This window comes from Bufo gargarizans, chromosome 3 (genome assembly GCF_014858855.1).
Source record: "Bufo gargarizans isolate SCDJY-AF-19 chromosome 3, ASM1485885v1, whole genome shotgun sequence".
NCBI classification, from domain to species: Eukaryota; Metazoa; Chordata; class Amphibia; order Anura; family Bufonidae; genus Bufo; species Bufo gargarizans.
Window position 1 is genome coordinate 74009303 of NC_058082.1, and position 13177 is coordinate 74022479.

At 43.7% G+C, this 13177-nt stretch overlaps 1 protein-coding gene across 4 annotated transcripts in view; it reads left to right on the forward strand.

Moving 5' to 3' along the window:
* Nucleotides 1–13177, forward strand: part of STARD13 (StAR related lipid transfer domain containing 13) — a 263932-nt gene that overhangs the window by 129198 nt on the left and 121557 nt on the right. The window contains exon 1 of one of the 4 annotated variants that reach the window (XM_044284957.1): nucleotides 1477–1588. The exons of the other annotated variants lie outside the window; for them this stretch is intronic. Coding sequence (XP_044140892.1) covers nucleotides 1555–1588 — 34 coding nt within the window. The 5' untranslated portion in view covers nucleotides 1477–1554. Of the gene's footprint in view, nucleotides 1–1476; nucleotides 1589–13177 lie in introns of those variants that run through there. 4 annotated transcript variants of the gene reach the window in all.

Genomic DNA, 13177 nt, shown 5'->3' on the forward strand with positions numbered 1-13177 from the left:
AATGGGTCCGGATTCAGTGCGGGTGCAATGCGCTCACGTCTTGCATTGCACCCGCACGGAAATCTTGCCCGTGTGAAAGAGGCTTAAGGGTATGGTCACACAGTCAGGTTTCCTGATGCAGTTTTGGAAGCCAAAATCAGGAGTGGATCATAAAAGGAGAGAAAGTATAAAGGACAGATACGCCTTTTCTTCTTTTAATTCACTCTTGGACTTGGCTTTCAAAACTGCATCAAGAAACCTGTGGCTATACCCTAAGGCCGCTTGCACATGATGCGAGTGATAGCACATAAGATCCGCACAAATTTTCGTGCGCATTTATGTGCAAATGTAATTCACATGCTGCAGGTTTGGTAATTCGCACAGCAGGTCAATTTCTGCACGGAAACAATCTGCAAAGTGAACATGCAATTTGTGTAATCTCATACACTTTGCTGGTACTGTACCACGCTGGAACACCGCACGTATCCTGCAGCATGTGCAGGTGGCCAAAGGGTGCTGCCAGACGTTCAGCTATTTTTTATACAGTTAAGGGCTCGATCACACAACTGTCGGTGTCCCGTTCCCATATTGCTGATCCGCAATACACGGCACCGTTCCGTGGGCAATCCGCATCACATGGGTCCGCAAATCCACGGATGCGGAACGGAACACTACGGAAGCACTATCTTTTTGCGGAACAGTGCCCGTTTGCAATTTGCGGTCCACGAAACGGGCTTCACACGTTCATGTGAACGATCTATACCAGTGTATTACTGCACTGCGGCGGCAGCAGGAAGCGCACGTCGTCATAGCAACCAATGACGCCGTGCGCTCCTGCTCTCAGCAGGAATCCAGCCCGTGTTACCACGGACCGCTCGCGGCCGTGTGCATTCGGCCTAAGCCTCATTCACACATCCGTGTCCGTGCTTAAATCCGTTAAAAGGTGGTCAGTGATACCTCCGTGAAGATGTCCGTGATGGATCCGTGTTGGATCCATGTATCCATTTTTTGCTGTCCGTGTGTCATCCGTGTTTCACTGACACTGCACAGATGAAAAAAAAAAATTCAAAGCATATGTTCCTAATGATCCGTGAAACACTGATGGCATCCATGTTGCATCCGTGGTTTTCACGGACCCATAGACTATAATGGGCGTGGTGGATCCATGAACACGGACAAAATAGAGCATGCATCCGTGCTAAAAACACGGACCCGTGGACTGTGCTAAAACACTGATGTGTGAATAAACACATTAAAATGAATGGGGACGCGTGCTGTCCGTGGAGAACACGTAAAGCACATGTACGTGGAACACTGACGTGTGAACGAGGCTTTATTGAAGCCAAAACCTGGAGTAAGTTAAAGAAAAAAAAACAGAATGAAGGCATTACATAAGATGTGGCAGCGGATGGGCTGGACGTGCACTTGTGCTGCTGCTGCAGGTCAATAGGAGCACTGTACAGCGCGATACATTCACTAGTGTTGGATGAGTGCATTGAAGCAACAAGCAGAAGGATGACAGGCGCTGCCTTCCCTGCAGCATGGCACCGGGATTTCAGCTGACGTGGTTTCATCATGATATTCTGCACTGCCGAGGGCTTCCTCTGTGGTAAGTGGTCTATTACACGCTGGTCTTATCTATGGTACATCTATAACATAGTTAGATTTTTTTTTTTTTCTTTGCAAACTTTTAACTCATTGAGTGCCACGACACAACACAGTTCTCCGCTAGTTGTCTGGGTCGTGCTTGGTTATGACCGTCAGGGGACAATGTGTTCAAATTTTTTTTCCCGTAATTTTGGCTTTGCTTGTGTGTGTGTGATTCTACATGTGTTCCTAGTAATGGGTAAGCTGCAGGCTATTGTACCTTCATTTTAAAACCTGGATTACATTTCATGTCCTGTACTGAGCAATTGTTTGGGGTAATTTGATCCAATAAACTTGTTGCTGTGGGATTACAAAAAAACCCTGTAATGTTGGAAGACGCTTCATGTACTGACATTAGCCTTAATTACTTACCAAAAAATGTCGTGACCTCATTCTCTGTAGAGAACAACATAGTGCAATGTGTCTGGTGTTTGAAATCGAACATGGACCCATATAATACGGTAATTCATTTTGCAGCCAGATTTCATTTAAAGGGGTTGTTCCATCTTTAATGTAAAAAAAAAAAAGGAAATCGTACATAATTTAGAACTTACATAACTTACATAATTTCGTTCTAACCCAGCCCTGTACCTTATATGGATCCAGAGATCTCTCCATTCATTGCTCCAATTGTTCTGCTAGATTTATATCAAGTTGGCAGCTTAAGGGTTTAGGGGTCATGTCCTTTCTGCTGCAGCTGGTGGCAGTTGAAGGATGGAACTGAGCTTGTGCTTCCGTCACAGTGAGCAGGACAGAGAAATTAGAAAAAGAGCAAACAGCAGGTGGCGCCATACAGATACATTTCAGTTAATAACTCAGTAACTATAATACATTTTTCATTACATGCAATTACAAAAGTATTCAGATCCGATTGCTGGTTTGAAACCTGTAGAATATTATTCGTGGGACATTCCCTTTAAGAATTTCAAAAATGTATTTAATTTGACATTAGAGGGGTCTTCCAATACTTAAAGAGGACCTTTCATCGGTCCAAACATAGTGAACTAAGTGTCATGATCTGTACAGCGGCGCCCGGGATCTCACTGCACCTACTATTATCCCTGGGCGCCGCTCCGTTCTCCCGTTATGCCCTCCGGTATGTTCGGTCACTTGGTTATAGTAGGAGGAGACTGCCCTTGTTCTCCTCTCCTCATCAGCTGATTCCAAATAGATGTCTACAGAACCCGTTCTAGTAAATGCTTATACAAGTAGAGCCCCCCGACAGAGTGGAGAGGGTGTCAGCAGTAAGTTTGTGTTGAAGTCACTGATTATTTTGCTCTGATCCGTCAGAACAATAACCCACAAAAAAAGGATCCTGTCTGTGGAGAATCTGCCTTCACTTGGTCAGCATTTAGTCAGTAATCCATCAGTATTGCTAATGCCAAAAAGCAAACCATGAAATCACCCATAAATTTGACGAAAAAAAAGGCAAAGTCACATAAAAGATTTCACCACTAAGTAATTCGGTCCATACCGTAAAAGGAGGTGTACAATCACCCAAAAATTTTACGAAAAAAGGGCTTTACCACATATAATTTCACCGCTGAACGGCCAGTAGGCCCTTCGTTTTTCAAACTTTTACACTACACAAGGCTTTTCAACATATAAGTGCAACGCTGAATGGCGAATATATTTTTATTTCGCCACTAATACACGGCAAACTGGGCTTTAGAGTATATCACTGCACCGCACAAGGGCATTTAGGCCCTATTTTTTTTTCTACTTTTACACAACACAACAGACTTTTCAACAGATAAGTGCACCGCTGGGCGGCGAATATATTTTTATTTCGCCACTAATACACAGCATAAAGGGCCTGGCTATGAGCTGTGTGCTGCGATTGGCCAGCGCTGCAGCAAGGGACACGCCTCCTACAATAAATCAGTCAGAGGGAGCGCAGACACCGGAGCCTATACCGGGCGAACGGAGCGGTGCCCAGACTTACTAGTAAGTGCAGGGGGACCCCTGGGCGCCGCTCTGCCCGCTGATCTAGTTAGTTTGTAGAGTAGTGAAAGGTCCTCTTTAACCTTTTATGTGGTACAGTGTCAAATGCTTTGGAGAAGTCCAGATATACGACATCCATTGATTCGCCGCTGTCAAGTCTAGAACCTACCTCCTCATAGAAACTGATTAAAGGGGTTATCCCATCTTTTGAAGTCTGCCTAAATGTGTAGCCTTGTTTACTGCCGGTCGTTATATGTTACGGCCACCCCAGCATCATCGGAGCATTTGTCGCGCTTGCGCGATATCCTCTTTTTTTTTTACGCAGCCCGACCTGACTCTCGGGCTTGCGCATTTTCACGCCTGCGCGGTGGATTCCTTTAGTTCGTCCTGTGTTTTTTTTTGCAGAGAACTCTCTGCGCCTGCGCGCTTGTTAGTTCTCCTGCGCTTGTAGCTGCAGCGGCTGAGCGAATGATTTCCTGCTCACACGGGAGCGCGCACGCCAAACAAGGAGGCGGAGTCAGTAAACGCCCCCTGACTGAGCAGTTTCTCGAACATGAAAGAGCAGCCACGGCATGAAAATAAGAAGGTGGGATAACCCCTTTAAATTAGTTTGACATAACCGATCCCTCATGAAGCAATGCTGATATGATGTTATTTGCTTGTTTTCATTGAGATCCTCCAGGATAGCATCTCTTAGAAAACCTTCAAACTGTTTACCCACCACAGATGTTAAACTTACTGGCCTATAGTTTCCAGGCTCTGTTTTTGGACCCTTTTTTAGTATTGGCACCACATTTACTTTGCACCAATCCTGTGGAACACTCCCTGTCAGTATAGAGTCTGCAAATATCAGAAATAAGGGTCTGGCTATGACATTACTTAATTCTCTTAGGATACAGGGGTGTATGCCATCTGGCCCTGGCGATTTGTCTATTTTAATATTTTTAAGTCGCTGTTGTACTTCTTTCTAGGTCAGACAGGGCACTTTTAATGGGGAATTTACTTTTACATTCTGCATGTCATCTAACAGTTTATTGTCTTCAGTGAATCCAGTGGGGAAAAAAATATTTACCGTATTAGCTTTGGTTTCTCCTCATCACTTTCTGCAAATCCCCCCTCATTGCTCTGTAGAGGGCCGACACCTTCAGATTTATACTTTTTACCATTTATATAATTAAAGAACATTTTAGTGTTAGTTTTGCTCTCTTTGGCAATTAGTCTCTCGGTCTCTAGTTTGGCGGCTTTTATTTTTTACAAATTCTATTTTTTTCCTAACATAATTACCCTCCCCCCCAGTCCCTAGTTTAAACACTCCTCCAACCTTCTAGCCATCTTTCCCCCCAACACAGCTGCCCCTTCCCCATTGAGGTGCAGCCCGTCCCTACGATAGAGCCTGTAGCCGATAGAGAAGTCGGCCCAGTTCTCCAGCAACCCAAACCCCTCCGTCCTAAACCAGTTTTTTAGCCACTTGTTAACCTCCCTAATCTCCCTAATTTCCTTGTAATAAACCCTGTTAATGCCTGTATCAAACAGCACTTGCACCCTAATAAGAACGGTTTGCTGGAATGACAGAGCTTTATAATGGCAAGGTGTAATAGGATTGTTCCTATTACCCAGTCAACCTCCCCTACTTAACCCTGTTCTACATAAATGCTGTGGAATGATTCCTCCATATCCTTTCCCTGCACTTATAAATAGTTTTTTCACCACAATCAAGTCTTTCCTGTCACTGTCCCTAGCGCCTGCTGACTTCTCTCCCTGCACTAAGTACACTGGTAAATGGCAGAATCTAAGTTGGCTGCAGCTATTTATAGGGCTGTGACATCACAGGGCTGGGTGGCTGTGCTGATTGGCTGCATGCATGGCATTATGGGTGATCCCGCCTTTCCAGAGTTCCTTTCTCCATGTCCTCACACGTGCAGCAGCCATTGTAGGAAAAAATGCCAAGGGAGTCTGCCATGCAAAACTGATGAGGCCGGAAGAGAGCAGGACAAAAACATCTGTTGGGGAACTTCTAATATTATCAAGAGTAGTGTGAATATAAACATTTATTCTGCCTGGTTCTGCTCCTTAAGTCCTGGAGGCAGAGCTTCACTGTGACGTGCTCTCTGCATTGAGCTGCATTACACCCCCTTCCCTCTGCTGAGTGACAGCTGTAGTGGTTATGCTAAATCTTCCCCCTTTACCTATCTGACTTCCACATCTAAGTTAGCCATATTGGCTGCCATCGGACAAGAGGCCATAAACTAGGTATCTCCCAATTACCCACTCAAACCCACTACTCTCTTTAGCATTCACAGGTTTAATACACCACTATATGTAACGCTTCTTCTGAGGTTGTGAAATTGTTTAAAACATGAGAAGGAAAGTGAAGTTTTAATATCTAAAGGAACGTGCATACAGAAATACAGTTATCACAAGGTAAAATACAATGACCTACATAGTTTGAAAATAAAAAGGATAAAAATAAAACGGAACTTAATACGTTACGAGACAGTAGAAGTCTGGTTGCCTGGGGTAGCAGGAAAGTCTTCCAGTTTATCAAACGAGTTGTCCCCCAAAAAGATGACAAAGCTAAAGGGACATACACATCTTAAAGGGGTTATCCAACTGCCTGCTATTGGCTATGAAGGGCCCGGGCAAATGGGGGGCATTTCAGGGGTTAGATAAACCCTTTAAGAAGGTCTTCAGATTCGACCACTAGCCCCCCTGCCTCTGAGGTTAGGGAGAGGCTAGTATGTATGTTAATAGACTTTTATGGCCAAGTTTTATAAAGTCAGTTCTCGGCTCACAATCTGTCCACTAAGATATATTTTCTTGTGGGCATCATAACAACTTCATACCACTTTCATTTAACTCATTATAATGTTCCGCACACGTGCATAAACATGGAGGGGTTAGAGACAGTACGGGGTGCGTTCTTAAATTAGGTGAGGTGACCTTTACAAATGTAGATGGCCTAATTCCAAACAGGAGCAGCACACGGCCAAGTTATGGATTAGGTCCAGTATTGTGTTTTGTTTTATTAAACTTGGCACAAGTTTGAGGTGGTTTTGCCTACTGTCAGTGAAAGTACGTCAGGGGGTTGCCTGGTGCAGAGATGCAACTTTTTGAAAACATTGCACCAAATAAACGAGACTTAAAACTATTCTACTCTGTAATCCCGACCAGCTTTCACACCAATTCTTTAAAGTGGCAAAGTTCATCAGAAGTCTCAAATCTTCACCACAAATTGCAAAAAATAAAATGCACAAACTGTCGCACACGACTTCCCTTGTGACATTTTTACACCACCAAACTGGCGTAGAAGATTTGATAAATGTCCTCTATATTTTTCTAATGTGAATCTGTACTTAGATTCATACCAAAAACTAATGATATACCAAAATAGATAACCCAGAATCTAGTTCATAAATTCATTGCCTTTACTATCATATAGTGTAACCATCTGTTTGGATTAGGGGCCTCAGTCTTGTATACTGTATTCCATAGGAATGTCAGCTTGATGATGATGCTGTGCAAAGCACTAACCCTAACCCTAAGTTCACACCTGAGCGTTTTACAGTGCGTTCAAACGCGCTGTAAAACGCTCAACACATGAAAACCAATGCTTCCCTATGGGAATGGTTCTCACCTGGGCGTTTTACAGCGCAGTACGATCGCGCTGTAAAACGCCCGACGCATAATCAAGTTCTTGAGCTTCTTTGGGTCGTTTTGACGCGCGTTTGTGGCCATAGGACACTGCAGTCAATCGCACAAACACGCGTCAAACGCGCGTTTACTATTGCAAAAAACGTGCATAAAACCGCGTGACAAAAACACGCTTTTTTAGCGCGTTTGAGAAAAGCTCAGGTGTGAAAGCAGGGTAAGAGAAACCAAATACCAATATCAACTCAATTTAATGTCCCAGTCAACTCGGACTGAGACATTAAATTGAGTTGATATTTTACCACTATACCATTGACTCATTTGATATTTGTGTTAATGGTGCTGTGTTTAGTGAGTTGATAGGTTTTATCTTTTTATTATCTGATAATGCACATTTTTCTATATCATTTTGTTATTTTTGGTACTTATGGTAGGTTATCACTAATATAGTTTGAGGCCGTCTAATAACAGCTGGCCAATCAGGGCCATCCCAAGGCGTGCATCAGGTTCCTGGTACAGGATCGCCCTTATCGGGGCGGCTATTCCGCCTTGTAGGCAGGGTCTACAGTTTAGGGTGAGAATTAGGGATATTTTCCCATTTACTAATCCACCCATACCTGTGCCTACAAAACTGCCCTATGTACCATTTTTTTCACCATATTGTTATTGTTATTGTTTTTTCACCATATTGATTTAATATTTTGGGTTCTTTTTTAATTGATATTAAAGGCTACGTTTTAAAGGTAGTACTGTGCGGGGGGGGGGGTTGTTTAAGAGAGATGATTTTCCAGGCTGATGTGTACTATAGATTTTCACAGCTGAGACATTAGCTGTGAAACAGTCCACGGCTGCCACGCACAGGGCCGAGAGATGTCAGTGGCTCGCTCATTGGTCAGCAGAGATAGGGGGCTGAGGTGAGATCCGACCCGTGATTGGCCAAGTGGCCAGAGGGCTGGGCACTGGAGTAGTGAGCGGTGTGAGGATGTGCGGCATCCTCAGCTGTGGAGCTGGTGGCGCCATTGTCTGATGTGTGCGCTGCCTTGCCGCAGCTGCCGTCTGTGCGTCTTATATGCAGATTTATTGTACTGTGCTTCTTAAAATAATAGCCCGGTTTATTGGTGACAAATGGGAAAATTCTACATTTATAGGAAAAGTATGGTACATGGCATACAAGAAGAGAATAGAACATTATGTTCTTGGGGAGGTAGCCACGTAGCACATACAAATCAGTATAGGCCTGTGCCTACCTATAGGCAGGGAAAATGAGTCATGCTGCCCATACTGATGCTCAGAACAGAGCACAGAGGACTTTTTTACTATGGAGGGGACACAGAGGACTTTATTACTGTGAAGGGAGCACAATGGGCATTATTATTATGAACGGTGCACAAAGAGGTCTTCACAAATGTGAAAGGGGCACAGAGGGGGCATAATGTGGGCATAACTACTGTGAGAGGGCACAATGTTGGCATAACTACTGTGAAGGGACACACATCTGTACAAAACTACTGTGAAGGTTGTACAATGAGGGTAATACTACTGTGAGGGGGGTACAATTTTTTTAAAGTATGGGGGGAGAGGGTGCCAAAGAAAGGACCCGCCCTGGGTGCCAATCACCCTAGGCAGACTATTTATTCAAGTTATAGTTGGGTCCGCACCTGTTCCGCAAAATTGTGGAATGGATGCGGATCCATTCATACGGCCGTTTGAATGTAGCCTTAGTGAAGAGCCAACCATGCTATTAAGGCAACCTATGTGCATATTCTTTAAAATATCAGCATTAAAGGAGTCCTCCAAGATAGGGGTGAATATTTGATAACCTTTTGTCATTATATCTGTTAAAGAATAAAAATCTTTCAAATATAGGTATTTTCTTGGTAAAAAAAACTTTTCCATTGCTGTGGCCCACTACTCCCCACACTACTGGCCATCTGTTTACCACACTGGTTAGTGATGTTGCATCCATAGTCATATCCTTGAGTGCCATAATAGGTCTCCATGGTCATGTAACAATGACACTACTACTAATCATGTCACTACCTGTATCCACTACTGGGAGCATTGGTTACACTAGGGCACATACACACAGCAAACAGCCTCCAGGACGGCTAGACAGATGTTTCATTGGCCACCTAGCACAAGCAGCTCTCAAAGTTTTGTTGTCCACCATCCAGACACAGGTGACACCTTGATTTCACCCGTGTCTCTGCCCAGACCATTTCAAGACATTTAGCAGAAGGAAATTTGGCGCAGTGGTATAATGAACTACAGACTGGTCCACTACAGACTGTAACTGTATCACCTTTAGGGACATATCCAGGTTCAATTTGGGATCTTACAAGGGTTGGATTCTAGTATGGAGACCTCGTGGTGAGCAATTCAATCCTGCCTTTGCTGTGGAGTGACACGTTGTCCCAACTGCTGGTGTGATGATCTGAGGAGCCATCACATATGACAGTCGGTCACCCCTAGTACTGACACAAGGGACACTGACAGCACAGTGATATGTGCATGACATCCTGCGGCCACATGTGTTCCTGTTATGGCAGGATCTGCAACGGGCATTTTTCAGCTAAATAATGCTCTCCTATACACAGCAATGATTTCCCAGGAATATCTGCACTAGATTGCAACACTTCCTTGGCCTGTCCGGTCGCCAGTTGAGCATTTATGGGACACCAGTTTCAGCAACCCTAGAGCAGGGGGGCACAACCTGCAGCCCTCGATACCATTCTGTGTGGCCCTCAACCATCTGTGGCTGCTCACATGTATCTTTTATGTCTTTTCCCATTAGATGGGAGTACAAGAAGTGTATCGAGACATGATATATACTGTATGTTCAATATGCGATAAATATAGTATTTCAGTTGGTAATACCCCTTTATTTTCGGTCCTTGGAATTTGTTCAGACTGACAATGTGGCCCCCAACCAGCAAAGATATATGGGTCTTAATATAACAAATGGATGGACCCATTACATGCCTGCCTGTTATCCCAATGCAATGACACAGACTATTTAGTAACTGGGATGAGCAAATGTTTATTGAAGTTTTTAGTACATGAAGTATAATGTGGTCTGATATTAGTTATATCTGGATTGTGGCGTTCGGTACAGAAAAACAATAGCAACTCATGGACTGAAAACAAACTCCTTAGGCTACTTTCACACTAGCGTTTTTTCTGGATCCAGCAGGGTTCAGCAAAAACGCTTCCGTTACTGACCATCTGCATCTGTTATGAAAGGATCCAGTTGTATTATCTTTAACATTGACAAGACGGATCCGTTTGAACTTTATTGAAAGTCAATGGAAGATGGATCTGTTTTCTATTGTCAGATAAAACTTGCGTTGGGGTTCATGATGGATCCGTTTTTCCATTTTTCCCAGGACGGAAAGCAAAATACAACATGTTGCAGTTTGCTCTCCGGTCTGGAAATGCAACTAAACGGAACGGAATTAATTTTGGAGCATTCCATGCTGTTCAGTTCAGTTTTGTCTAGATTGACAATGAATGGGGACAAAACTGAAGCATTTTTTTTAACGGTATTGAGCCCCTATGACAGAACTCAATACCGGAAAACTTTAACACTAGTGTGAAAGTACCCTTAGTTGGTGATACTTATCAAGTATGAAAAAAAATATTGTCAGAAATGACGGCTGATAGTCAACATCAGATTATGAATGTCCCTTTCTAACCACAGAGAACGACTGCTAAAGACTGTATTACACTGGCAGATTTTCTGCTAGATAATAGCTAACGAGCGTTCGTAGTAAAAACCCGTTAGCGATCATCTGGCAGTGTAATACGGCCACCGATATTCTGATGAATCGTAATCTTTCAGCATCGGGCAACCGTAATCTTTCAGCATGCTAAAAGATCATGATTTGCAAACAACTAGACAGCATGGGGACGAGCCATGGTATAACGATCGCTCTTTCCCATGCTGTGGAGGAGATTGTTGCATGTAATAGAAGCTTGCAATTGCTGGGAAGGAATGATTCCCTACAGACAATCACCTGTATGATCGCTAGGTCTAATACAGGCTTTAAGAGTCTTCAGCAAGATGAACATCCAAATGATATCTTACTTGGCTCAACTTGGTCAAAAAGGCCAAATGCCTGACCGCCAAGTGCAGATTCAGGACCTCCATTTTTTAGCCAGTCTTTTTGTTGGAGGACATATTGATAACCCACTAATTTATATGGGATCTGTGTAATTCTTCATCTCTCCAGCGGTGGTGCTGTAGGGAAATTAAACATTTGATGCTAGGATTCTTCATAGAGGACAGCTGATTGCAGGGTATCCCAGTAGAAGTATACTCTGTAATCAGCCTATTGTCAGGAGACCCTTGAAACAAAAAGGGATTGCATAATCCCTAATCTCGTGGTGGTTTGTTAAACCCAAATGTTTTCTGAGATGATAATCTGCTGTGTCATTTCTTTTGTGTCGTTACTAGAGTTGTTGCGGGTATTGAAATTTCGATACCCAATAGATACTTTTGTCCCGGTATCGATACGATACCGGGATTTCCATTTTTTTAATACTGGGCTGCGCAGTCTAGTATCACAGACCATGAGCGCACTGCTGTCAGCGCGCTCATGTTCCCTCAGCAGCACAGGGGAGAAGGAAGCAGTCTCTCCCTCCCCCTGTACTGCTGCTGCCACCATTGGGGAGAGAGGGGCGGGCGCACTGCGCCACCAATGATAGGACTTTTCATGGGTCCGGACTTTAAGTAGCAGGCTACATAGAGCGGCGTCCGGGGATGTCCTAGCACTTACTATTATTCCTGGGTGCCGCTCCGTTCACCCGCTGTGCTCCCGTGCCCCATTACTGTCTCCTTCTCCATATGCTTATTACTATCGGAGCAATGGGGAGGAGACATCAGCTTCTCTCTTGGGCGTTCCTTCTCTCTGCGCTGCTCCGCGATTGGACAGCGCTACAGCCAGGGAGAAGGAACGCCCACTAGAGAAGCTGATGTCTTCTCCCCATTGCTCCGATAGTAATTAGCATATGGAGCAGGAGACAGTAATGGGGCACAGCGGGCGAACGGAGCGGCGCCCAGGAATAGTAGTAAGTGCTGGGACATCTCTGGGCCTGCTACTTAACAAAGTCTGAACCCATTTAGGTGGTTTTTAACTTTTAATACAGGAGGCAGATGCCGGTAGCAGAATCGCATAGCCGGCACCCTGCCTCTGACAGGGAGCTGCGATCAGTGGCAGTTAACCCCTCAGGTGTGGCACCTGAGGGGTTAACTGCCGCTGATCTGCTGCCGGCACCCGCCTCCTGTATTAAATGTTAATTATCATTGGTGGCACAGTGTGCCCACCCCCCCCAGTATTATCATCATTGGTGGCAGTGGCCACAGGGTCTACTCCCTCCTCCTCATTGGTGGTGCAGTTATTAAATAAACTGTAAAAAATATATATGTATATATATATATATATATATATATATATATAAAAAACACCAGAATATTGGGTATAAATCACTCCCTTTCCCAATTTTACATATAAAATATATTAACCATAAATAAATAAACATCGCCACGTCCGAAAAGTTCAAACTATTAAAATATTTAAAAAAATAATGCGGTGAACGCCGGAACAGAAAAAAATAAAAATGCACAATTAACAATTTTTTTAAATGCGGAATACATGTGGCTTTTTTGGTTTATTTTTTTCGCATGGTATCGAGTATCGCAATAATTTTTTATGGTATCGAAATCTAGTCAAAAATTTGGTATCGCATCAACTCTAGTCGTTACCCTGACATTTTATCACATATATTGAGTCTTAAATATCGTTTTACTGCAGACCTCTGGCCTGTTTTGGCCTAAGGCATCAGTTTATCTGCAGTGGAAAAATGTTCTTCACTTGTGTAAATGTAACATCATTTTAATATCATTAGATCCTGCATAATGGCACTTACAGTGTAGCACACCAGGCCTCTGTATGCAGCA